Source organism: Meriones unguiculatus, chromosome 19 (genome assembly GCF_030254825.1).
Source record: "Meriones unguiculatus strain TT.TT164.6M chromosome 19, Bangor_MerUng_6.1, whole genome shotgun sequence".
NCBI classification, from domain to species: domain Eukaryota; kingdom Metazoa; phylum Chordata; class Mammalia; order Rodentia; family Muridae; genus Meriones; species Meriones unguiculatus.
This window is the reverse complement of record NC_083366.1, coordinates 62,078,013-62,102,387: the sequence shown is the minus strand read 5'-3', so window position 1 is coordinate 62,102,387 and position 24,375 is coordinate 62,078,013. Positions and strand designations below refer to the sequence as shown.

Here is a 24,375-nt window from a genome sequence, read left to right as displayed (position 1 = left end):
ACCTGAAGTCATTGATTTCACAACCACTAATCTCAATGGGTCCTTGCAGCTGCCTAGCAATGCTACCTGCTTAATCCTGTCATCTTCCATTCACCTACAAAACAAGCTCAATTTCCAGTCTCCTCAAACCTCCAGCAACCTTCTCTTGAACTCATTCACTATCAGCGACTTTATACTTAAATTTATTAAGCAACTTAACAGAAATCAGAACTTCTAAAACTTTCATTGTATCTGCCACCCTGAATTTTAATGCATGCATAGCTTCTGAATTCCCTTGTGTTACCCTGTTGCTATGATATGAATATGTTGCCCAAATTTCATGTGGTGAAAACATATTAGGGTTAGAAAAGCCTCTAAGAGAGATCTGAGCTAGCATAGCTGCTCTCTCACCAATGTGATGTACTCTTCTGAAATGACATAGCAGTAAGGCCTCTCATAGTTACTGGCAGCATGCTTTTGGATTTCTTAGCCTCCAGAACCATAAACCAAATAAACCTCTATTGTTTATCCATTCCCGAGCCCCAGGCCCTCAGCAACACGCAGATTAAGGGATATGTGCTATCTTACTGAGGACAACTCTTCCACTTGTGTGCCAGGTCCCTCCCATGTCCTCTTATCTCCCCTGCCAGGCTGAGCTGGTGCCACTCGGATCCTTCCCAGCTGTAAAGCTGTGGCCTCCATCTATCGCTCCTTTAGGATGTGTCAAAGGTGTCATTCTCCGCTCCCCCGCCCCAAACTCATGTCCTTCCTGGAGCAGCCTGTAGTCAAGGACCGAGCAATTTGGGGACCAGCATTCAGGCCCTCTGAAGGGCAGTACCCACTCCACAACTCCACGATTGGCTGACGTTTTGTGGGTTCAGCTACATTCTTCCTCTGTCCAATCTTGCTTCCTACTCCTTCCACTCCAGGTCTTGACCCCTTAAAAAAATACTTAGTGCTCCAAATTCTGTTTCTGCATCTGCTCAGAGAGAACCCAACCTGACAAAGCTACTTCAGTGGTACCAGCTGCTGTGCCTGCCTTCCTTGGCATTATCAATGCTTCTCTTTACTAGTTCACTCCTACCACAACACAGTAGTAACATCTTCCTTAAAAAGCAGAGTCCCTTTGAACTACTGCTTTCTTAGACTCCCTGTAAAGATAAAGTCCTGGAAAGTGTCTCAACTTATTTTTTATCCCCACTCCTAGCCCCTTTATACCGACTACCTAACAGAGAAAGCACATCCAGGTCACTGAGAGTGTTGTTATAATCAGTGGTCAGTTTTCCATTTGCATCTCCTCCAAATGGTCACTCTGTCCTTGGAAGACACTGTTAGTGAAGAGGTCACTTGGCTCCTGGGACACAGCTTTCATTTTCCTCCCTCACTGGCTACTGATGCTCTCCAGCTTCTTAGCTGGCTTTCCTTCCTCTCTTAGACCCATAACCCCTGGAGCATTCAGGGCTCAGTCTCAAAACTCTCCCTCCTTGCTCCTTATATTCATTTCTCATCACTATCTTTATTCATCATGTTTGTGACCCTATCCAGCATCAGGGCTTTAAATACCAACTACATGTTGACAACTGCTAAGTTTGTATCTTGAGTTACTATTTGCTTCTTCCTTTGATTGCTAGACACTCATATCCAACTGCTTATTTTTTTTTGTTTGTTTGCTTTTGCTTTTTCCAGACAGGGTTTCCCTGGAACTTACTATGTAAATCAGGCTGGGCTCAAACTCAGAGATCTGCCTGCCTCTGTCTCCTGAGCACTGGGATTAAAGACGTGTGCTACCACCAGCCGGCTAACTCCACTTCTTGATACGATTTAATGAAAAATCTCGATCCTAACATAGGTCTCATCTCTAATACCAAGTAAGTTCAGATCTCCCACAAGCTTTCTCTAAAAAAAAAAAAAGTTTGTCCACCCCATTTCCTTAAGTCTTCCTTATCCCAAAAGGCCCTGTCTTTACAGTTGTCTGAACAAAAACCCAGTCATCATTGATTTCTTATCCTCATTTCCCACATCCAGTAATTTCTGTATTGGGGGGAGGGTCAGTTTTTCGAGACAGGGTTTCTCTGTGTAGCCTTGGCTGTTCTGGACTTGCTTTGTAGGCGAGGCTGGCCTCAAACTCACAGAATCTGCCTGCCTCTGCCTCCAAGAGTGCTGGGATCACAGGCCTCCTAGATAATTCTTTAGAGCATACCTTGGCTCTGTTTCTGCTCTCATTTTGAGTTCTTTTTTCAAATGTCATTTTATTAACAAAATTTCCCTTAATTGTTGAACTTTTAAGAAACAAACCCACCTGCCCTGCTGGTGCTACAAATCTTCCTTTAATTGTTAAATCACTACCATAAAAGATATGTGTGTTTTTGCTCACTGTCTCAATCACAGACTTCAAGATGGCAGGCAGTTAGCCCTACTCCAGTCTCTAGTGGTGGATGGGACTTAGTACTTATAAATGATTGAATGAGATTGCTGTCTAAATGTTGATGGCCTTGAGGGTGGAAAAACACTTGAGCAGAAATAAGTGATGGGAAGGAACAAGTGAACTGAAGAGTAACAGAAAAGGTAGCCCTAGTAGCAGAAGCGTTACTAAGCGTACAGGCCAGGTAGTATGAATGACAGCCAGGTGAAGGAACCTCAGGTAAGGCCTGTGTGACTAAACGGCCAGTGTGTCAGAGCTATCTGGGGGTCAGTGGGTGGATTATGTAGCTTCTTACACACTGTGGCAAAAACTTTGGAGATTATTCCAATTGTGTTGGGACCACCAGATGTTTTAAGCCAAGATTAGTGTCAAAGCAAATAAGATGGCTTCGGCTGGGGTGTGACCATTGGGAGGAGGCAGACAAGCGACTTGGAAAGGCTCTGAAGAGGAGCGCAAGGAATGTGAGCAGGGTTACTAGAATGGGAACCGACCTACGCGATCTGAGAGCAGAAATAACAGGACTTTGCTTATGTTTCAAATAGGGACACAAAAGAAAAAAGTATTTTTGTGTGTGTGTGTGTCCTGCAAGTTGGAGTCCTTTACGGCAAAAACTATATTTCCACAGAGTATACTGGATAAAAAGAAAAGAGGGCGGTCATTTGGACAGCTGGTGTTCTCCGGGTAGGGAGAAAATGAAGACAATTACACCTAGGTCAGCAGGTGAGGGGGCGCTGGAGTTTTTAAAGTGTGGAATCTAAAGGGTGTGGGTGCGGCTAGCCTAGAATTCTTGACCGGAGAGTGTGGACTGGACAATACCGTATTTGCATTAGGGGGAAGACCGAGACAGGGAAAGGAAGGGAATGAATTCGCCTTACATTCACTGGTATGGAACCTATTTACGTCGCTGGTGGAGTGAGCGCTAAGCGTGCTGGGTCCCTGTCACGGTGCGGCGGACGGGCGGCGCGGAATCCTCACGCGTAGGTCACACTGGGGAGCCTTCACCTAGAACGATCCCTGGGAGACAGACGTGATGGCTCCCGGTCGAGCCCCTCCGCGGGGCCACCGCTCTGGGAAGGAGGGACTCCCGCGGGTCCGTCAACTTCGCCACCGCCAGCCGCCCCCCAGCTCCGCGGCCCAGCACGGTCCGTCATCTTCTCTCGGAACGGCCGCGGGCGACAAGAAGCCCGCAGGGCCCCCTAGCGTCCGACCGTTCCGCTCGGAAGCCCCGCTCGAGCCCATCACCGGGCCCGCGAGGCGACCCGGGTCTCCTCCCCAAACAGCGGCGGAAAGAAGACCCCGGCGGCCCCGCCCCGCCCCGCCGCCCCGCCTCCCCAGCCCGCCCGCGCGCGCCAACTCCCAGCGCAGCGCGCTGATTGGCCGGCGCGTTCCCGCTCTGCTTCCCGAACCGCCATTTTGAAAATCTTGTTGATTCTGAGGAGCGGAGCGAGCGCGCGGCGCAAGGGAACCCCGGCCCGCCCGCGTGCCTTTCCACTCCGCGGCCGCCTCCTCGTGCGCACCCGCGGTGAGGCCGGCGTCGGGGAGGCGCGGCTGCTGCAGCAGCTCCCGCGGCGCCGCGGCGGGCGGGGAGGGACGCGGCCCTTAGCGCGGCGGCCCGGCGCGGGGGAGGGGACGCGGCTCGGCCGGGACTGGCCTGGCCCGGCGCGGGGCGGCGCAGGCCGGGCGGGAGCGCGCGCGCAGGCGGCGGCGGCGGCGGCGGTGGGAGGGCGGCGCGGTTTCCCGCCTCGGGCATCCCCGGGGAGGCGGGCGGAGCTTCCCCCCGGGCGGCCGCCGCGCTCCCGTCCTCGCGGGCGAAGGGACCGGAGCGAGCGGCTTCCTCCCGGCCCCGCAGGCCCCCAGCATGTCGGCGGCGGCGGCCCCCGCTGCGGAGGGAGAGGACGCCCCCGCGCAGCCCGCGTCCGAGAAGGAGCCCGAGATGCCGGGCCCCCGGGACGAGAGCGAGGAGGAGGAGGAGGACGACGACGACGAGGAAGAGGACGAGGAGGAAGAAAAAGGTGGGGCGGCCTCGCGGGTGCATTTTTCCCCTCGGAAGTTTCCCCCCCACTCCCCTGGGAGGCAGTTATCCTGCTTTTTTGGCGCTTAAATGGCAGCAAGTCGGAGTGGTCGATTTCACGCGAATGGTTTCGTGTGTTTTCGCCAACCATCAGTGGCAGGGAATCTATGGCTTCCTTTTTTTGAGTGTTGACCAGGGTAGCAGAGTTTTCCCTCTGCCTTGAGAACACTTCGTCATCCATCAGGAGGTTTGTGAGTCTGAGATCTGCTGTTTACCCCAGGGCCGGGTTTGCTACGCGAGTATTTTAATTGTGCTAAATTCATTCTGCAGCGTTTGCCTTTTGTAGTTACCCAAAGGTCTGCAGTGTAACCTAACACTACAGGTATTATTGTGCTAATCCTGGAAGTGTTTTCATATCCTTAACTTTGTGCCTGCTGATTCCTCCCCCCCACCCCCCGTAAGGGTTTTTGTTCTTGTTTCTTGTTTCAGTGAGCTTTTTTTTCTTTGCTTTTCACCCGAGAAAGTTTCTGCTGTTGGAGAAAGTAGTTCAAAAACGAGAAGCACTGAACTGAAAGTTAAAATATGAACCCACAGCTGTCTCGGTTTTGGAGCTAATTCTGCTCAAAGGAAGGTGGTAATAACCACCGTATTTGACTAGAGGCTGAGCTGTGAAGACAGCTTAGAGATGTGCAGAGAGAGGGCGAGCACTCAGTTCCTCTGCGGGTACAGCAGATTTCCTGACACATTCTCAGCTATTGGAAAATCCGAGGCGCAACTTCACGGATCAGCTTGACTATGCAAATTGGCCACAGCTCAGCCAAGCTTGGGAGCAGGTCTCAGGGTCAAAGTTCTCTTCTCAAACTCATTTCTTTTTACAAATACAGTGTAGGTTTTTATTTCAAATGGTACGTGCCCTAAGACCTTACGGTAATGTGTCATTTATGGACAGCACTGGCTTTAATTATAAATCTTAATAAGAATTGTTTACTTCTAGGTTATTTATAATATAGTAATTGAAAGTTGGCTGAAGTATCTCAGTATACTAAGACTTAAACTTTTACCTCTGAGTTGTTTTTTTGTTTGTTTGGTTTGGTTTTTGGTCCTCCTGGGGGGGAGGGGGACCAAAGTTGTATATAAAAGGCCCAAACAGTAGTGTTTGGAGAGGGTAGAAATAATTCATAGAATCCTGGGTTCTGCTCTAGCTGAATACATTGGTTTTTAAAAACTGATTTTGTAGGTTTAGTTCTTTACAATTTCAGAACTGAAATTTAATTCATTATAATTGATTTAATTCATTTTTTTTCTTCTGAGGTGTTTGGGACAGCTGGAATTGTAAATTTTTATTCTACTTAGACCAGAATACTCACCTTCAGCATAATGACAGAAACATTCCAGACAGTGAAATTTTTGTCTATAGGGTGTGGGTAATTTTTGTCTATAGGCTGTTCTGTAGAAAAACAGTTACAGAAGTGAACAAGCTTGGTGATGGCAATGATCTCTTTTGGATGTTTGGCTTCCTGTAGGATGTAGAGGAGCTGTCAAGGTTACAGTTGGGTATGCATTAATTCAAAAGCTCTGCTCCAGGGTTAGACTGTTAACTAGTTAGTTTGTAGATCCTGATCCAAAGAAACAGTGACAATAGAAACTGTTGTAGTTACTGCTGTTATCACTCATTCTTTGTAACCCCTTATATTCCCTAATCTGAACTGTCTTATAAAGCTTCAACTAATGTTCTGATTCTTTTCCTCCTGGGATGCAAAATAATCCCCCTTCAACTTACAAATTTTTTTTTTTTTTAAGATTTATGTTTGTTTTCTGTCTATGAGTGTTTTGCTTGCATGTATGTATGTACACCAGGTGCACAGCCTAGTGCCCTTGGAGGCCAGGAGATGCCTGATGACCCCCTGAAAGTGGAGTTAGAGATGGTTTTGAGCTGCCCTGTGGTGCTGAGTACCAAACACTGATCCTCTGAAAGAGCAGTAAATGTCCCTAACACTGAACCATGTCTTCAGTCCATCACAAAGCATTTTGTAGTTTTTATTTGTTGTGTGTGGCTTGAAGTGGTGCATGTGGAGGTCAGAAAGGACTTGAGGGAGTCAGTTATCTCCACCATATTCATTCTGGGGCTTAGATCTGGAGAGTTGGATCACCAGACTTGGCAGCAAGCACCTTTACATGCCCAGCGATCTGGCCAGCCAGGCTCACAAATTTCATATTTGTTCTTACCTTTTTCCAAGGTTGAGTATTGAATTCAGGGACTTGAACATTTTAGACTTTCTATTATTTAACTATGCCATTATCCCTTAGTTGTATTTTTCTTTATCTTTTATAGTAAGTATACTTTATATTTTCCTAGTAAAATTTTCAAAAATGCTTAATATTGTTCTTTTGAGTATCAGGTAAAATCATTTGTTTGAATGAATGAATGAGAGGACCTACACAAAATAAAGTTTTTTATTTGATTAGATTTCAATCAATAAGTAAGTGGTTTTTTATAAATACACCTTACTGTTTTTAAGGTTTATATATTAAATATTTCCAGGTGCCAAAATACAGTTAGATAGGAGAAACTTGCTCTAGTGTCCATATAGCACAGTAGGATGCCTACTTAGTTTAAAATAATTTATTACGTTTGTATGAAAATTTAGAAGAGTATAGAGGCCCACATAATAAAATAATGAGATTGAAATAATAATTATCTTTTTGTTGTTTTCACACAATAAAATGAGATTTAAATATTAATTACCTTTTGTTTGTTTGCTTGTTTGGAAACAGAGTTTCTCTGTTTTAGCCTTGTCTATCCTGGAACTCTGTAGACCAGTCTGGCCCCAAACTCAGAGATCTGCCTACTTCTACCTCCCAAGTGCTGGGATCAAAGGCATGTGCCACCACTGTGGGCTTGAAATACTAGTCATCTTGATTGTTGTGTTATGTAAAATTAATGCGTTCTCTTGTGTAGCAAAAAGAAATAAGTGAGAAACTAGATGATTTTTCACAAGTCAATGACTAGATTCTAATTTTGATAATTGTAATTGGAATAAAATTTCAGTTATTTTAGACTAGGTACTTGACAAACCTGAGTAAAATTTTGCTCTTAAAAACTAAACGCTTCCAGGCTTTGTTTGCTTCTCAAAACATACTTAGGAGGAAAGTAAGCTGTTGAGTCTAGGAGATATTTCCCACCTGTTTATAAAATTGACACATTTTACCTTTTTGATATTTAAGAATTATTAAATTAATTCCTAGAAAAGAGTCTTATCGTGGAAGGCAAGAGAGAAAAGAAGAAAGTAGAAAGATTGACAATGCAAGTGTCTTCCTTACAAAGAGAGCCATTTACAATTGCACAAGGTAAGTTTATTCTATATTTCTTTCATGGTGAAAATGCTCAATTAGGCAAAATGATAAACTAGCAAATACTTGGTGGTAGCAGCATACTAGAAAGAAAAGGGGTTATACTTGGGGCATAGTTTTAATTTTTCCTGTTAGCACAAAGTTACACAAATTATGCTGTGGGGATAATTTTCAGTAAAGTAACTTTGTACATATTATTAAGGTCTGGGTATTTAATTATATTTTGTTTTTCAGGGAAGGGTCAGAAACTTTGTGAAATCGAAAGGATACATTTCTTTCTGAGTAAGAAGAAAACAGATGAACTTAGAAATCTACATAAACTGCTTTACAACAGACCAGGCACAGTAAGACATTTGAAAAACATCTTTACTGTGTTTTTTTGATACTTAATATATTAAGAAGCTTCACTATAGAGCCATAATTTTAATTCTGTAAGAATGTTACTGATGAACTGGTTCAGTTTTTGTCCTATACCAGTGAGTAAATTTGAGATACATACTTGTTAACGGGATCTTGTACTTGTTGACATATGGTAGCACGCATAGCTGGTTATTAAAACGATATCTAGGGCTCTTCTGTATTTCCTCCTGACTGGGACTAGAGGAATAATTCAGAGATGGATTGCTTATCTGTTGTGCCCTGAGCTGGGTCTCCCAACAGCGCTACCACCAAAACAAAAACAAAAAAAGAAATTTGCTCCAAACTCACAGTCTAAATTATATAATACAGTTAGTTGTGATTTTAATGATTTTTAACTATATTAGAATGAATTTGTTTTTCAATGTTCTGTTCATTTACAATAAATAATCCTTGTAATTGTATCTTATTTTAACCATATCCCTATAAGAGTGGCACTACATGTGATTGTACTTTAAATGAAAGGGGCTGTTTCACTTATGTGGGTGTTTTGCCTGCATGTTACCTGTCCGTTTCTTGCTTGGATGCTGGGCTGTAGTTACCGGCGGCTATGAGCCAGCCACTATATAGTTGCTGGGAGTGGAACCTGGGCCGGCTAGAACAGCCATCTCGTCAGCCTGTGTAGCTAAGTGTAAAATAAGAAACTTTGCTTTGGGTTGAAGATGTCTGAAGCATACTCTAGTTTACTTTCACATGTATTCACCTCATTTTGCACAACAATCTCATTTACACATGCCTTATAACTAGTAAATGGTATTAACTTTTTAGAATACTTACAATTACTTACTCTTCCAAAAGTAGTAATTGACTGGTAACATTCTGCATCTCCCTTGGGAGCCATTATGGTGCATAATGCCTGGATAAAAATACATTTGGATTCATACTCTTCAAAGAATTGCATTTGTAGGACTTTTATAATGTTAATGTTTTAGTAGCAAATTTTTTCAGTTTTGCTGAATAAATCAATATTTTAACCTGGAAGATAGATATAAAAGAAAAGATGCTGTTTGAATTTTTTGTCTTGTACATTACTGGATAGTAGCATTAACACCTGAGAACCATTTTCAGGTGTCTTCATTGAAGAAGAATGTGGGTCAGTTCAGTGGCTTTCCATTTGAAAAAGGCAGTACCCAGTATAAGAAGAAGGAAGAGATGCTGAAGAAGTAAGTTATTTTTATAGATACTCTGGCTAGTATGCTTAAGGACTTAGCCTATCTTTAATAATTAAGAATAATACCTCCTCATTCTTAGTACATTTCTAACTATTTAGGTTTCAGGATTTGACAAGTTTTTCTTAGCATCAACTTGGTTCTGGTAAATAGAGATTGTTATAATTATTAAAAACCTTTGCATTTTCATTTCCTAGTTTAAAGGTCTGAAGGAAATGTAGTGAAATACAGTTCTGTTCCCTGCAGTTACTGTTTCTTAATGTTTTAAACTTGCTTTGAAAATGATTTCTTTGATGAGAAATTGTCATTTTCCATAATTTTTGCAATTAACAAGTTCCGATTTTGGAACTTGTTAAATGCCATAGAAAAAGAATTTAAATAGTAAAAGTGATTAGTTCTTTTAATTTTTATTTTTGATTACGTTTTATTCACTTTGTATCCCCCCTCTAGTTCCCTCCCTCCTTTGCTCCCCCTTCTCCACGCATGCCCCTCCCCAAGTCCACTGATAGGGGCGGGTTTATTTTTCTTCCTTCTGATCCTGGTCTATCAGGTCTCATCAGGAGTGACTGCATTGTCATCTTCTGTAGCCTGGTAAGGCTGCTCCCCCCTTAGGGGGAGGTGATCAGAGAGAAGGCCAATCAGTTCATGTCAGAGACAGTCCCTGTTCCCATTACTATGTAACCCACTTGGACACTGAACTGCCATGGGCAACATCTGTGCAGGGGTTCTAAGTTATCTCTATGCATGGTCCTTGGTTGGAGCATCAGTCTCAGGAAAGACCCCTGTGCTCAGATTTTCTGGCTCTGTTGCTCTCCTTGTGGAGCTCCTGTCCTCTCCAGATCTTACTGTTCCCCCCCTTTCTTAAGCTCCCCTGTGCTCTGCCCAAGGTTGCCCATGAGCCTCAGCATCTGCGCTGACAGTGTGCGGGGAGTGATTAGTTCTTAATGAGGCATCGTTGGTCATGAGCCGAGACCATATTTAAGTGCATGAGTTTTGTGGGATTGGAAACTGATGTAATTTTCTAGTACGTTTACTTAAACTGTTGGTAAGTGTTCTTCATTTTCTAATGGTTGATTAAAGAGTAAGCCACAGAGACATACTTGTAACTGCTGTGTAAGCAAAGCAGACCAATTTTGTTGGCTCTTCTCTTTATATCCTGAAGAATATTTACAAACTCTTATGTAGTCACCTTGTTTTTCCCCTTAATGTTTCAGGTTTAGAAATGCCATGTTAAAGAGCATCTGTGAGGTTCTTGACTTAGAGAGGTCAGGTGTGAACAGTGAACTGGTGAAGAGGATCTTGAATTTCCTGATGCATCCAAAGCCTTCCGGCAAAGTAAGGATCAGTTTTACTATTTCAGTAAATTGATTATTAACAGCTTTTCCTTTCTCCTACTGAGACATGTTTAACAGCAGAATTGTGTTGTCAGCAGTAGCATCTGCATTCAAAATAGATGCCTTCCATTGACAAAGCTGCAACATTTTCATAATATAAATCAAATAGCATATTTGTTCCTTCAAAATAAATGTCAGTAGTATAAGACTAAGAAAAGTACCTAATTGTCATATAAGATATAAACCAGGACCCCAGGGGTTTTCTGTCTGGAAGGTATTGGAATAAGAGAAATCAGTTGAGGAAATATTTAAAATAGGGTTGTTGACTAGCTTTTAAAAAGTAGGCAAATACTTCTAAGAAAGCATTTAAAAATTGAAGCTAGGCATGGTAGTGTACACCTGTGGCCCCAGCACTCGAGGAGGCAGAGAACCAGACGGATCTCTGAGTTTGAGGCCAGCCTGCTCTACAAGTCCAGGACAGCCAGGGCTACACAGAGAAACCATGTCTCAGAGGAAATAAAACCAACAAATTCATTGGCTGATCAAGTTATTTTCCTCATGTGATTATACTTGCATATGGTTTAACTAAAAGTACAGCAAGTTACTTATTTCGTGCCTGATTTTAGTTTCATTTTCATAATTAACATATTCAACGTTTATTGGATTCTGAAGGGTGTTGTGAACTTGGCATTACTGAAAGAGGTGGTACAGTTTGTGTATAAATTTAGGGTGTATAATTGCCGATTAAGCTTTATTTTCTCTGCATAGTTCCACCCACTCCCTTAGTTCGTGGAACCTATAAAGCAAGAAGCTCCTAGTGATGGCTTCTTCAGTTCGCTAAAAAGTGAAGTAAATTAACTCTTAATTTCACATCTAATTTCACATATTGTCTTGATCACATGTAAACACTACCTGAACTCATTACAATTTGGACTTCAGTCCTGTTTCAGAACCAAGAGCTCCCTTTGCCAGGCGTTTACAGTACAAATGAGAATACTGCTAATGCAGCCTGACACATTTAAAGATGATTTCTCCGCTAAAATCTGTAAATACTTTGATAGATTTTGAGTTGGGAAGTAATTATCAAAAGGAGTTAACTGACACAGAAAGACCCTTATTGATGTTACTGTTAATAAATTTTTATATGCAGCCATTGCCAAAATCGAAAAAGTCGTCAAGCAAAGGTAGTAAAAAGGAACGAAACAGTTCTGGAATGACAAGGAAGTCAAAGCAAACTAAATGTCCTGAAATCCTGTCAGATGAATCTAGTAGTGATGACGATGAGAAGAAAAAGAAGGATGAGTCTTCAGAAGATGAAGACAAAGAAAGTGAAGAGGAGGTAAAATGTTATTATAAACTATTTTTTACTATCAGAGAAATATTCTGGCTATATAAACAAGCAAATGGTTTGATGTTGGTTCTTTTTAATTGTGAAGATTTATAAATAATTGAGTAGGCTTATATTCCTCCTGACCCCCATCAAACATTAAAGTTTCAGAACAGTTGAGTTTGTGACCTGAATTTGAAATGGTACTGAGCTGCCTCTCACTGTATAGAGTGGGGAAATGGAAAAGGAAGCAGCCAAGGTCTACACTCTAAACAGAAACATGGAGTAACATATTCTTTATTTTTTTAGTATTTTTATGTATGGGTCTTTTGTCTGTAAGTATGTCTGTGCAACATATACATTCCTGGGTTCAGAGACCAGAAGTGGCCAGGAGCCCCTGAAACTGGAGTTACATATGACTGAGCCTCTAGGAATTGAATTTGTATCCTATGGAAGAGCAGCCAGTAATTTTAACCACTGAAGCAGTCTCTCTAGCCCATGGGAGCCTCTTTATTGACTTACCAGGGAACAGTTGGAAAGCAATGTTTACACAACACTGAGGCAGGAGATTCTCAGAACAAGGATTGCAACCAGATACGGGGGGGGGGGGGGGGGGGGAGATACAGAAATCAGCATTTGAATCTTTACAATAGCATGCATACATCAGGGATTCTCCTCCCTTTTCTAGCACTGAGAAGATGATGATGATGATTCTTATTAGGCCTCGCATCACTGAGCCTGTTTTGGTTTTTTGAGACAGGGTTTCTTTGTCCTGAACCCACTCTGTAGACGAGGCTGGACTCAAACTTACAGCGATCCACCTGCCTCTGCCTCCTGATTGCTGGGATTACAGGTGTGTGTCATCATACCCTGCTAGCCTGTTTTGTTGTTATTTTTATGTTGGTGATAGGGGTTAAATTCAAATCTTTATGCTTATGTGGCATGACCTGTCTCAACAGCCTCCATGATTTTAAACTATTTTCCTTGTTGAATTTTTTGCTCATTTATCATGTGCCCTTCATTGTTATCAAAGTTGTTATAGAATATTTTTTTTTCTCATGAAACAAAGCATGAGGTTTAGAAACTGGGTTCAAGTCCCTGTTCTCCCATGGTTTTTCACTTATATGATTTTATTATATATGACTGAATCACTTAATCTGTACTCACTCTCCCAATCTAAAATTGAAAGCAACCTCATAGGGTCATATTAAATGATTTTAAAGTGCTGTCAAATTATAGTCTGTATTAGTTGATATTATTATTAGCCAGGCATGGTGGCACATGCCTTTATTCCTAGCATTCATTAATCTTAGGGTAGCAGAGGCCTCCCTACAGAATGAGTTCACATAGCCAGAACTATGCAGAGAAACCATATCTCAAAGCGCCCCCCCCCAAAAAAAAAGGAATCCTTAAGATATTTTATTCCAGATACCATTTCTGAATCCAGTCTTGTTGCCAAAATAAAGTCTAGGAAGAAGATACTTTGTGGACAGATATAAGCTGTTATATTTACAAATCAGAGATAGCTTTCTATTAAAATTGGACATAATCGGAAACTCAGGTCAAATGGTGGCAGTCCATGGAGGACAAAAGAAAATGCACTATAGACATTAAGTACATCAAACCACCCCATATAAAAGCTGTTACAGGGATTTTTCCCACATGGGTTTGTCTTGACAGACTTTTATGACATACAATTCCAATAAAGTCTAGTCGGCCCTCCCCCTCCCCCCCCCCCCGTAGTAAATTTTCCTCCAGCAAGACTAATATTGTTGTAAAAACCCTTTAAACTTGAACTACCTCAAAAACGTTACGGATAATTTAGTTTCTATGAAAGGTTCTGAGTGACTTTGAAAGGTAAGTTCTGGGAACAGGAATAGTCATTTTGTGACACTTTGATGTTTTCTCCCTTTTTATAAGTCTATACAGTGTATTATGTTTAGTAATACCTCCCGGGATCCTCTGGTATCCCTCTTCTGAACCCCTTCTTCTCACCTAGTTTCCCATGACACCGCCTCCACTAGCAACCAGTAATAGTCATTCGCTCCTAAGGAAGGCATGGGTGGGCTATGTGGTTGCCTTCAGCCATGATGAGAAGTTGGAAGGCCAGTCATGTGAAGGTCTTCAGAGCTGCTGTGTGTTTGTAGTGGCAGTGTCTTGTCTGGATGGCCATTGTTTCGTGACAGTTGTCCCATTATCCAGCTCTTGAATTTATTCTGTTTCTCTCTGTAATGTTCCCTGGGTCTTGGGTGGGAGTTGATACAGATGTCCCGTTTAAGGGTGAGTGCTCCTCACTTTCTCTGTACTTTGACCAGATAGGACTCAGTACGTTAACCGTTACCCTGTGCACTAGGCTGAGAGCTGCACTAATGTAGGTATAAACACAAGAACTTAGAAAGCAGTTTGACTACATGTGTGGATGAACATTAATAATATGTTCCTCCTGTGGGCCCCTGTCCTTCTCAGCCATAGGCTCTTGATAGGTTAATGAGTACCAAGTGCATATTCCTTCCAATGTTATTCCTTCCAATGGCCTCAGATAACCATAGACTGGTTCATCTGAAAAATAAATCTCGGCACCATTACATTAGTTGGCATATCTTACCTGATGAATTGGTATTGTTGTGCACATGTGTTCTATAGCAGGGCAATAGTGTGGATGCATTTTTCATATCTTCATCTGGTAGTAAACATCACCCATGAAAAGAGGAAGTTTCAGGTTCAGTTTTATCTTGATTTCTCTATGTCCTAATCAAAGTTAACCAGGGTTTTGGTTTTATATCTACTTTATTCTTGTTACAGACAAGGAAGAACAAGGCAATAGGCAGGGGTTTGGCCATTTTTGCCTTGGAGGGGATACCTTTAACCAGAAGCAGAGGCCTCTGTCTATAGGACACTGAATAGAATGTTGTTACCTGGCTGTTTAGGTGCAGGAGGAAAACTTAAGAGCTCCAGATCCAGGTGCTAGTGCCTAATTGCCCCCTTCCCCCCCCCCCCCCTTTTTTTTTTCTTTCCTGTTTGAGCTTCTCTGTAGCCCTGGCTGTTCCTGAACTCTATAGACCAGGCTATCCTGGAACTCACAGAGATCTGCCTGCCTCTGCCTCCCCAGTGCTGGGATTGAAAGTGTGTAGCACTGCCTAAATGACTGCTATACTTCAAATCTGATGGGCATTTACCCTTTTTATTTTTCTTTTTTGGAAGTTTTGTTGCTTTTCCTGCCTTTATAGGAAAAAAGACACGTCAAAAGTAGGTTGTTGTTTGGTTAGAAATTCTACAAATCAGAGAAACCTGCAGTTACATTTTTATTAAACTGTCTTTTGCTGAATAAATTGCTTGATAGTAGGAATGCAGACATACGTGTATTCCTGTTCTTTAATACTTTTAGAAATAGATTCCATAATTCGAACAGGAATTTCAAAACTGAATATTTAAATCTTTTGTTAGAAATCAAAGTTAAAAGGTCACCTTGATTAAAAATCCATTTACACTTTTTGTGGACTATAACTGGAATTACACATTTTTATTCTCTTGGCATTTTGGGTTTTCTTGGCCAAGTTATTAGAAGAATCCTGTATTTTAAGCTAATTTTTACTTTGTTCATCTGTTCATCCAGTACAGCCTTTCTGCTGTGGGGACAGGATTCTGGCTCTGTGACAGGCATCTTTTTTTGGTGACCCTCCTTCAAGAGCCCTGCTGCCTATAACAGATAGGTAAGCCTTGATCTCACAAGATTTTTGGGTTTTTGGCCAAAAAGTGTGCCATTTCTCAGTTCTACATGAAAAGGCCTTTCCACTGTTTTTTCTTACTAGTCTTTTAATTTTTTTAATGTTATTAGTCTTTATTCTTTGGGTTGGAAGAACATCTGCTGTTCTTCCATAGGACTCAAATTCAGATTCCAATACATATGTCCAGTGACAATACCTGTAACTCCAGCTCCAGGAAATCCGACACTCTCTTCTGGTCTTCTAGGATACCTGGTACACACACACACACACACACACACACACACACAAACATCTTTGAAAACAAGTTAATAGTTTGGAAACTGGCTTTTTGTTTATTTTTTACCCTCTTTGAAACTTGTTACTTAAATTTCATTTTGTAATGACCAAGTCTCGGGTGTCTATTAAGACCCTATCTTTCCCATCTAAAATTTCATTAACTCTTAACTCTTGCTTGACTTATGAGAGGTAAGAGGTATAGCTTCATTTATATGGTTGAGGCACTATTGTGACTTCTTTTTTTTAAAGGTGTCTTATATAATTCTTGCTGGCCTTGAACTTGTCTTGAAGGCGAGGCCTACTGCCTCAGGTTCCTGAGTGACGAGGATTATAGAAGTACTCTTAATGATTGATAAAATAAATCTTCCCTTTATTCTTTCTCAAATAAATAATCTATACATGTAAATTACACCAGAAGATAATGGTGTTACAAATCAAGAGGCTTAGCTAATTTCTACTAATGAACTGTGTGGCTTAGCAAGATGTTTAACAAAACAGAACTTTAGGATCAGTGGAAAATTTTAAACCTTATCTAGGCCTCAAGTTCCCACTTTAATAATATGTAGCAATAATTAGAAGCACTAACTCTAGGCTCTGTAGTAGAGATCAAGACATTAACAGTCTTTAGCCACATGTATCTTTGGTATTAAGAGGATGGTCACATTAGGAAAAGAGGTAGTCAGATGAAACTTCACAGGAATGAACATCTGTTACTAGTAATGCTTTCTACAATAGAAACATCTATGTTTAGCAAATAGGCTGTGACAGGGCTTGGTTTGTTACTCTAACTTAGCTTTATATTTTCAACCTTAAAGCTTAAAGGAACACAGAGACTTCAAAGCTAGCCTGGTCTACGAAGGGAGTACAGGACAGCCAAGGCTACAGAGAGAAACCCTGTCTCAAAAAAAAAAAGTACACATGGTTATGTGGTTCTTATTTCTCTACATGGGACAAACTTGCTTCATCCTAGCTGTAAGGTGTTAACTGGTTTTACTACTGCAATTCCTCATTTACAGTGAGTTAAAGAATTTGGTTTGATCTTTGTTTTTGTTTTGAGCTCATGAGATTGTGTGGAACCAGTATTAGGAAAATGCATTTCTTCTTGAACTTTCTACTACCTCCTAGTTTATAGAGGACAAGGACCAGTTCCTACAAACAATACAAAGATGAACATAAGTGGCCATAAACCATAAACCCTATAGCTTGCTTTCTGGGGGATCAATGCAAGTAAATAAGGGCAGTCTGTCTCTTCCCTATCTTGTCAGATCTTCTCATAAGCTTGCTATATAATGTATAAACAGACATGGAAAAAACTGTATAAACAGTATGTATGAGTGTATATGTATGTATAGTTTTGCTGCATGGAAATACAGTTTGTCCTCAGTAATTATATAGATAATATACTTAATCAAACCTTTAATGTCTATAAGGCATTGTTTTTATGTAAATAAACTGTTACCTGAATAGCACAGAGATAGGAATGATGGGCCATTCTTTTTGGTGTTTTTTGTTTGTTTGTTTGTTTGTTTGTTTTTAAGATTTTATTTATGTATTGAGTGCTCTATCTGCATGTGTGCTTGCACACCAGAGAGGACATCAGCTTCCAGTATATAGGTTGAGAAACCACTATGTGATTGCTGGGACTTGAACTCAGGACCTTTAAGAAGAGCTCTTAACCTCTGGCCATCTCTCCAGCCCCTTTTGTTTTGTTTTTGAGACAGGGTTTCTGTGTGTAAAAGTCTTGACTGGCCTTGAACTCAGATCTGCCTGCCTCTTTCTCTGCATCCCCAAGTGCTAGGGACATGCTGGGGTGGTGAGCACCACCACCACTCAGCAAATGGGGCTGTTCTTATCTCCATTTTTACTGACCAGAAAAAGGATTGGAAAGTGAGTGATTTGAATGAGAATGCAGAATTATCAGTGAAGTCAGGATTTAAAACAAAGCTTGATTGTTTCTAATTCACTGCTGTACTGTATCTTACATTGGGAATAGTGACCTATAGTGGGAATGTGAAGTAATCAGATTGGAACAGTGTAAAATGTTTAAGGGGTGATGGGTTAAGCTAGCTTTAAAAATCTTAGTTTTCAAAGATTGAAAGTTTGTGAAAATTAAAATGAGCATGGTTAACTTGCCTTCTCAGCTGTCCCTTTTATTCTATTTTTTTTATGTTTACCTCCAATAACTAATAATCTATATTTTCCTTAGCTTCTAAAACTCTGTCCATTGTTTCCCAACACTGAGATGTTGTTTGAAATGCTCATCCAGTCACCTATCCCTAATAATGTAATCTTCAGGGTAGGTGAAGTCATTTTACTTTGCCCAAGATTGTACCACTTAAGTACGAACTTGTTGGTTCACTGTTTTTATGTTTTCCAAGTCATCAAGTCAAAAGCACTTTCTTAAGTGTGTCACAGAAGAATTTACAGTTGATTAGTTAAAATAATTGAAACCCAGTATAGCCTTACAAGAATGAAGATGTTTGTGAGTCAAGTCATATCTACCATAATGTGAAGGCACCCAGCTTCTGAACTGTATTTTACCTTACTCTATAGTGCTTGTGTGGTATGTTTGCACAATTTTATTTATTTATTTATTTATTTATTTATTTATTATGTATACAGTGTTCTGCCTGCATGTGTGCCTGTGTACCGGGATAGGCCACCAGATCTCATTATAGATGGTTATGAGCCTCCATGTGGTTGCTGGGAATTGAACTCAGGACCTTTGGAAGAACAGCCAGTGTTCTTAACCTCTGAGCCATCTCTCCAGCCCCCATGTTTGCACAATTATATCATAAAATCTCACAGGCAGATCGCTGTGAGCCTGGTCTACAGAGTGAGTCCAGGACAGCCAGTGCTACACAGAGAAACCATGTCTCAAAAGAACAAAAAACCAAAAGATTTTGTTAATGAAGAATATGCTAGTTGCCTGTTTTTTTTAAAGGCTGTGGAATGTTATCCTTTCTAGAAAATGGCGTTAAATAAAGATGTATGTTTGTACAGAAGCAAAATTTTCTAACAATGGTTTTATTTCCTTTCCTACCCTCTTATCACCACAGAGTTTTAAACTTTATCAAAGCACTAACTTGTACCCATTAGTAGGTTTAAAATTAAATTAATATTATGTATGCCTTCTAACACAGTAGTAAACCTTAAATGGCTCTGGAAGAGTTTTAATTCTAATACAGTAGGATTGAGTAGCAGTGAAGTGTGTTATTTCTGTTGCTCATTTTTCACAGCGCTTTGGGTAGTGTAGCTTAGATTATGTTTTTCGAGACAGTTTTTCTCTGTGTAGCCCTGGCCTGGAACTCTTTTATACCAGGCTGCCCCCAAACTCAAGAGATCTACCTGCCTCTGCCTTCTGAGTGCTGGGATTAAAGGCGTGCACCACCACACCCAGCAGCTTAGTTTTTTACACTCACAAGTCCAGATTTTTTAGCCTTGGACTGAAGAGTGATGGTGGATTATTTTTTTTATTCTATAAAGTGTATTGCTATAATAGCTGAACCTTTTTTAAGAGCCTACCACAGCTTATATTAACTAAGTGGGCATATAACTTAAACTGGTTTCGGTTGGTCATGGAAAACTAATACCAGTCATGGTGCTGGGCTTGGTAAAACTCCCATACTTAGCCTCTTAAATACTACCTAAGTACTGTTAGTAAAGCCAAAATGGATAGGTCTGGATAGTGCCCAGCCAACAGAATATTACTCTTAATACAGGGGAGTCTAGGTTTATGTAGCTATGTCCAATGTTAATATAACAAAAATATAAAACCCTAAAAATGAACTAATTTCACTTAGATATATGGTCTGAATCCACCTAGCTTTTGAAAATTGATCCAAACAACAGATTAAACATAATATGCCCTTTAAAAAGGTTTAAGTCAGGTGAGGTGTAACATACTGTAATTAAGGGATTTAGTGACATGGCAAAAGATTGTTCAAGGCTAGTTTGTATAGAAATAGCAGCAGTATCTCAAAAACGACAAAAAGTAGATTTGATAATTTAACTCCAGAATGGAGAATGTAAAACATTCTTCTGTCTAGCTATTTGTGGTAGTTTTGATGTATAAAGATGTTTGTTTCCTTTTGGGGATTTTTCTCTGTAGCCCTGGCTGTCCCAGAACTTGTTCTGTAGACCAGGATGGCCTGACTCAGATCTGCCTCTGCCTCCCAAGTGTCCAGCCTTAGGGTTTTTTTGATATGTGGAATACTTTGCTTTGGCAATGTTAATTAAATGAAGAATTATACTTCCTAGTTTCAGAGGCTGTAGTTGAAACAGTACTTGAAAGGTATAATTTGGACACTGTAATTTGTGCAGACGTCCAGCATTTGCCTTTTGTTGAATCATCTGTGGACTGGTGTTTAAAAGCATGTGTTCTGGAGTCAGATCTGTATTTGAGTCTGTGCTTGTATTAATGTGATTGTGAATAAGATGACTTCACTGAATCTGTTTCCTCGTATTCACACGTTTTTACTGAACAACTAGTGTCTACCTATTTTAGAAGTTACTAGTGAACATTAGGGATAAAGGCTTGTCTTCCTGTAGCTTAAATTCTTGGGGAAGAGAGTAGGAGACGAGTATTTATATTTTGAGCCTATCTATCACCCTCAATTAAATGGGATAATATAGGTGATACTTAGACTTACATTGAAGTAAACATTAGAATACAATTCCTCTCAGCAGTTGATAATTAGTAATGTTTAAGCTGACTTAGTGTTTTCTGTGAGAAAGGAGATGGTGAAATAATAGTGACTCATCCAAATATGCTTTGCTTTCCTTTCTAGCAACCACCAAAAAAGACATCTAAGAAAGAAAAAGCAAAACAGAAAGCTACTGCTAAAAGTAAAAAATCTGTGAAAAGTGCTAATGTTAAGAAGGCAGATAGTAGCACCACCAAGAAGAACCAAAACAGTTCCAAAAAAGGTACGTTTTTAGAAATGACAGCATATATACATAATATGCACAGCATATGCATGTATATATTTTAAATGCATATGAAAGACAATAAAACTGCAAAGAACTTTGGCAGAAAGTAGCATGCTAGTTTGCAGAGCTAAAAATAATTTCAATGTGTGCTTTATATGCAATTTTAAGGTAAAAATTTTGTCTTAAAAGTAAAGCTAATCAATGGTTTATAGTTGGGGCTTATGTTCCCCTGAAAACTTTGTTAATGCAAAAAAATTTATTCACACTTAGTATCTTACCTTTTAGAGTCTGAATCTGAAGATAGTTCTGATGATGAACCATTAATTAAAAAACTGAAAAAACCACCTACAGATGAAGAGTTAAAGGAAACAGTGAAGAAATTACTGGCTGATGCTAACTTGGAAGAAGTCACAATGAAGCAGATTTGCAAAGAGGTAATTGAGGACACCAGTTCTGGTTATTTCCCCTACTTGTAGGATTTTTGTTTTTTTTTTTTTTTTGGTTTTGTTGTTGTTTACCTGTTCTTTAATTTGAAACTGTTAATACATCTTTTTGTGTATTCACTCAGAGTATTGATTTGAACTACTGTTTTAGGCTCTCTTGTACTGGAACTGTAGCAACCATTAAAAAGTCAAAACATCTCTATCCTAACAGTTTTATAAATAGTGAGTGAATAAAATTAAAATGTTAGGCTTCACAACACATTTTTCTGGTGTGGAAATACAGTGATGTATTCTTGGCTTGCTTTGGCTTAAGCAGAATCTTAGGAGTCACCTTACTCCCTTTGTTAGTGTGCTAGATGACCATTAAAGATTAGGATAATATCTTAAACTTCTTTGGAATTCTTTTACATCTCCAGGAATAAAAATGTTTTAGTGTTGAATATTGTAGATATAATTGGAGATGTACAAGTTTCTTAATGACTAAATGAAGTTAATTTGAAATTCAAAGCTAAAACTGCTTTTATTGAATTTATTTTTTAATTCATTAGACATTCCTTAAGCCTTTACTACATACCAAGCAGCAGAGAAGTCATTGTCTTTAAATATGCCTGCCAATCAGTGAGGTAGAGAAAGAGATAAATATTTCATCAGCAGGCTGTCTGAAAGCTGTTACAACACTTTGAGAAGAGCACAGCACCTTGGAACAGACATTGCTACCTGGAATTGGGTGGGGCAGGGCTTGAAAGAGTTTGAAAAGGGATCTAGAATTACTGATTTCCAGAATAATAGACTCTTTTCGCACAGCAGTGCTGTGTCCCTTTCATACATCTCCTCATGTTGTGGTGAACCCCCCCCAACCATACAATTATTTTTGTTGCAGCTTCATTACTAATTTTGCTGCTGTAAAGCACCGAGAATGTCAATTGACTTCATTGCTTTTAATACAGTTATTAAATCTCATTCACAGGTACAAGTCTATAGTAAATGAGAGATTGTTCAAGATCTACATGTAATTCATAGTAAAGTTTACTTTTAATTCAGAGACAGTATTATGGACTTTTAAATCTGCTTTTAATGTTTTTAGGTATATGAAAATTACCCTGCTTATGATTTGACTGAGAGGAAAGATTTCATTAAAACAACTGTAAAAGAGGTAAATATTTTTTTCCTTTTTCTGTTTGGTCACTTGGCATAGAAACCAAAGGTTTATCAAATGTTGCATTTTCTTGAGTATTCATGTCCATGAAGAATCACATTAACACTCTATAGTTGTTAATAAACACAGATAAGGAAATATATTTAGTAAGTCTGAACAGTTTTGATAGCGCTTAGCCTAGATTAAGACAGGTTCGTAGTGTACATGATAGCTTTGTATCTGTGAGGTAGTCACTAGCATCAAGGCAAGTCACTCTAAGGTACAAGGTCAGCAGTAACCAATGTTTAATAATGAGCCTGATTTCCCATGGTAACGATAAAATGCGAGTAAAAGTTTATGATGTATGCGTACTTGATTTTGTGTGTTGGTTGTGGTAAAAGCAGTTTTCTTTTTCATTGCAGCTAATTTCTTGAGATAGAGGACAGATGGCTTGTTCTCAGATTTGAAGATCTGATTTATACCAGCAAAGAGAATGTATTCTTTTTTAAGTCTTGTCATTGGTAGAACTTGCTGCTGACCCTCCTAAGTGTTACATATTTGAGCTTGCTGTTGTAAATTGCATTTCCTTGCAGTTTTCAGTTTAAATCTTGCATGGCCACAATTGTTTCTTGCTTTTTATAGTTGTACATTTTGGATTTCTTTATTGTAAGGTCATAGATTCCTGAACTGTGTGAATTTTAGTGCACTTAATGTTAGCTTGCTTAAAATGTACTTTTTAATGAAAGCAAAAACTATTATAACCAGCATTTATACGTGCAGAGACTATTGCAGTATTTAGTATATGAAATATTTTGAATACATCTGTCAGTGTGAAAACTTAGTCAAAGTTTGTTCATCATATTATAGCCCAGCTGTTCAGATGACTGAGTTGGAACTTTTTCTGCATGTGTATATATGTCAAGTTGTCGGCATGACAGAAGTGACAGATGTTATTTTTGTATTTTTAAAAACCAATTTGTTGTATATAATTTTTTTAATTTCTTTTGTGCAGATCAATTTTTAAACTCTTGTAGGTAGGTGTCTTTACATTTATAACTAAATGTCAGTGTTCAGTTAGGCAGCAATGACGTAGCAGTCGGAGTTCAGTGGTGTTAACACTGAAGGACTGTCTAGTTCTGCTTTGCCCAGAAAGTGTCACCAATTTGTGGTTGTTAACTTTGTGTCATAGAAATTTTATATTGAGGATAAACAAAAAACACATCAGAGCTTCAAAAAGTGGGAGAGTGTGAGCACACTTGGCTTATATAGATAAGTGATTGATAGTAACTACACTTTTTTGGCCATAAAAACAATAGATATAGGAAACATGGCTACCTTCATAATTATGATTAAAAGTATCAGATGTAATGCCAGAATTGGTATGAGGGCAATCTAGGTATTGCTGAAAGTATTTCTCAAAAACCATACATTAAATTCCTTTGATATTAAAGCAAGTATTACAGAATCAAGGCTGTTTGATTTTAAATTTTGGTCAATCAAGATTTTAGATGGCAAACAGACTGCCCCTAAATTTGTCTTTTTTTGACTGTCCTAATAACCTATTTCTCATATGCTGCTTGATGTACCAACTGAGTGTTTAATCTTTACATCATAGATCAGATTTGAGCAATTATTAATAGGTATTTTCACATATTTGACTTCAGTATGCTTTGAGTGCGAAGGAACAAGCAACTAAATGGGGACTAAAAATTGGCCTTTTAAGTACTTTGTTATACATCTTGGCAATAAAGAATAAATCAATGTTTTAAGTGTCTTGTATTTAATCTTTGTGTGTGCTTAAATGTTATCTCTGTGGTGAGAGGATTTAGTGACCTAGTGTATTATATGTCTTGG

At 39.7% G+C, this 24,375-nt stretch overlaps 1 protein-coding gene across 1 annotated transcript; it reads left to right on the top strand.

Annotated features, from left to right (window-relative positions):
- Window positions 1-3,777: 3,777 nt before the first annotated feature.
- Dek (DEK proto-oncogene) lies at window positions 3,778-24,290 on the top strand. The gene is made up of 11 exons (XM_021639029.2): window positions 3,778-3,923; window positions 4,251-4,413; window positions 7,659-7,760; window positions 7,998-8,107; window positions 9,249-9,343; window positions 10,564-10,684; window positions 11,834-12,022; window positions 20,802-20,940; window positions 21,229-21,377; window positions 22,471-22,539; window positions 22,944-24,290. Exons 2-11 carry the CDS (start codon window positions 4,260-4,262, stop codon window positions 22,953-22,955), a joined length of 1,140 nt encoding a protein of 379 aa, XP_021494704.1. The 5' UTR covers window positions 3,778-3,923; window positions 4,251-4,259; the 3' UTR covers window positions 22,956-24,290.
- Window positions 24,291-24,375: the final 85 nt, after the last annotated feature.

What these genes read in the sequence shown, in the direction of transcription:
- Dek (XM_021639029.2), top strand. Translation starts at nt 4,260, where the DNA reads ATGTCGGCGGCGGCGGCCCCCGCTGCGGAGGGAGAGGACGCCCCCGCG. An exon ending in GGACGAGGAGGAAGAAAAAG is followed by an intron (nt 4,414 to 7,658) that starts GTGGGGCGGCCT and finishes ATTAATTCCTAG; the next exon opens with AAAAGAGTCTTATCGTGGAA. An exon ending in GCCATTTACAATTGCACAAG is followed by an intron (nt 7,761 to 7,997) that starts GTAAGTTTATTC and finishes TTTGTTTTTCAG; the next exon opens with GGAAGGGTCAGAAACTTTGT.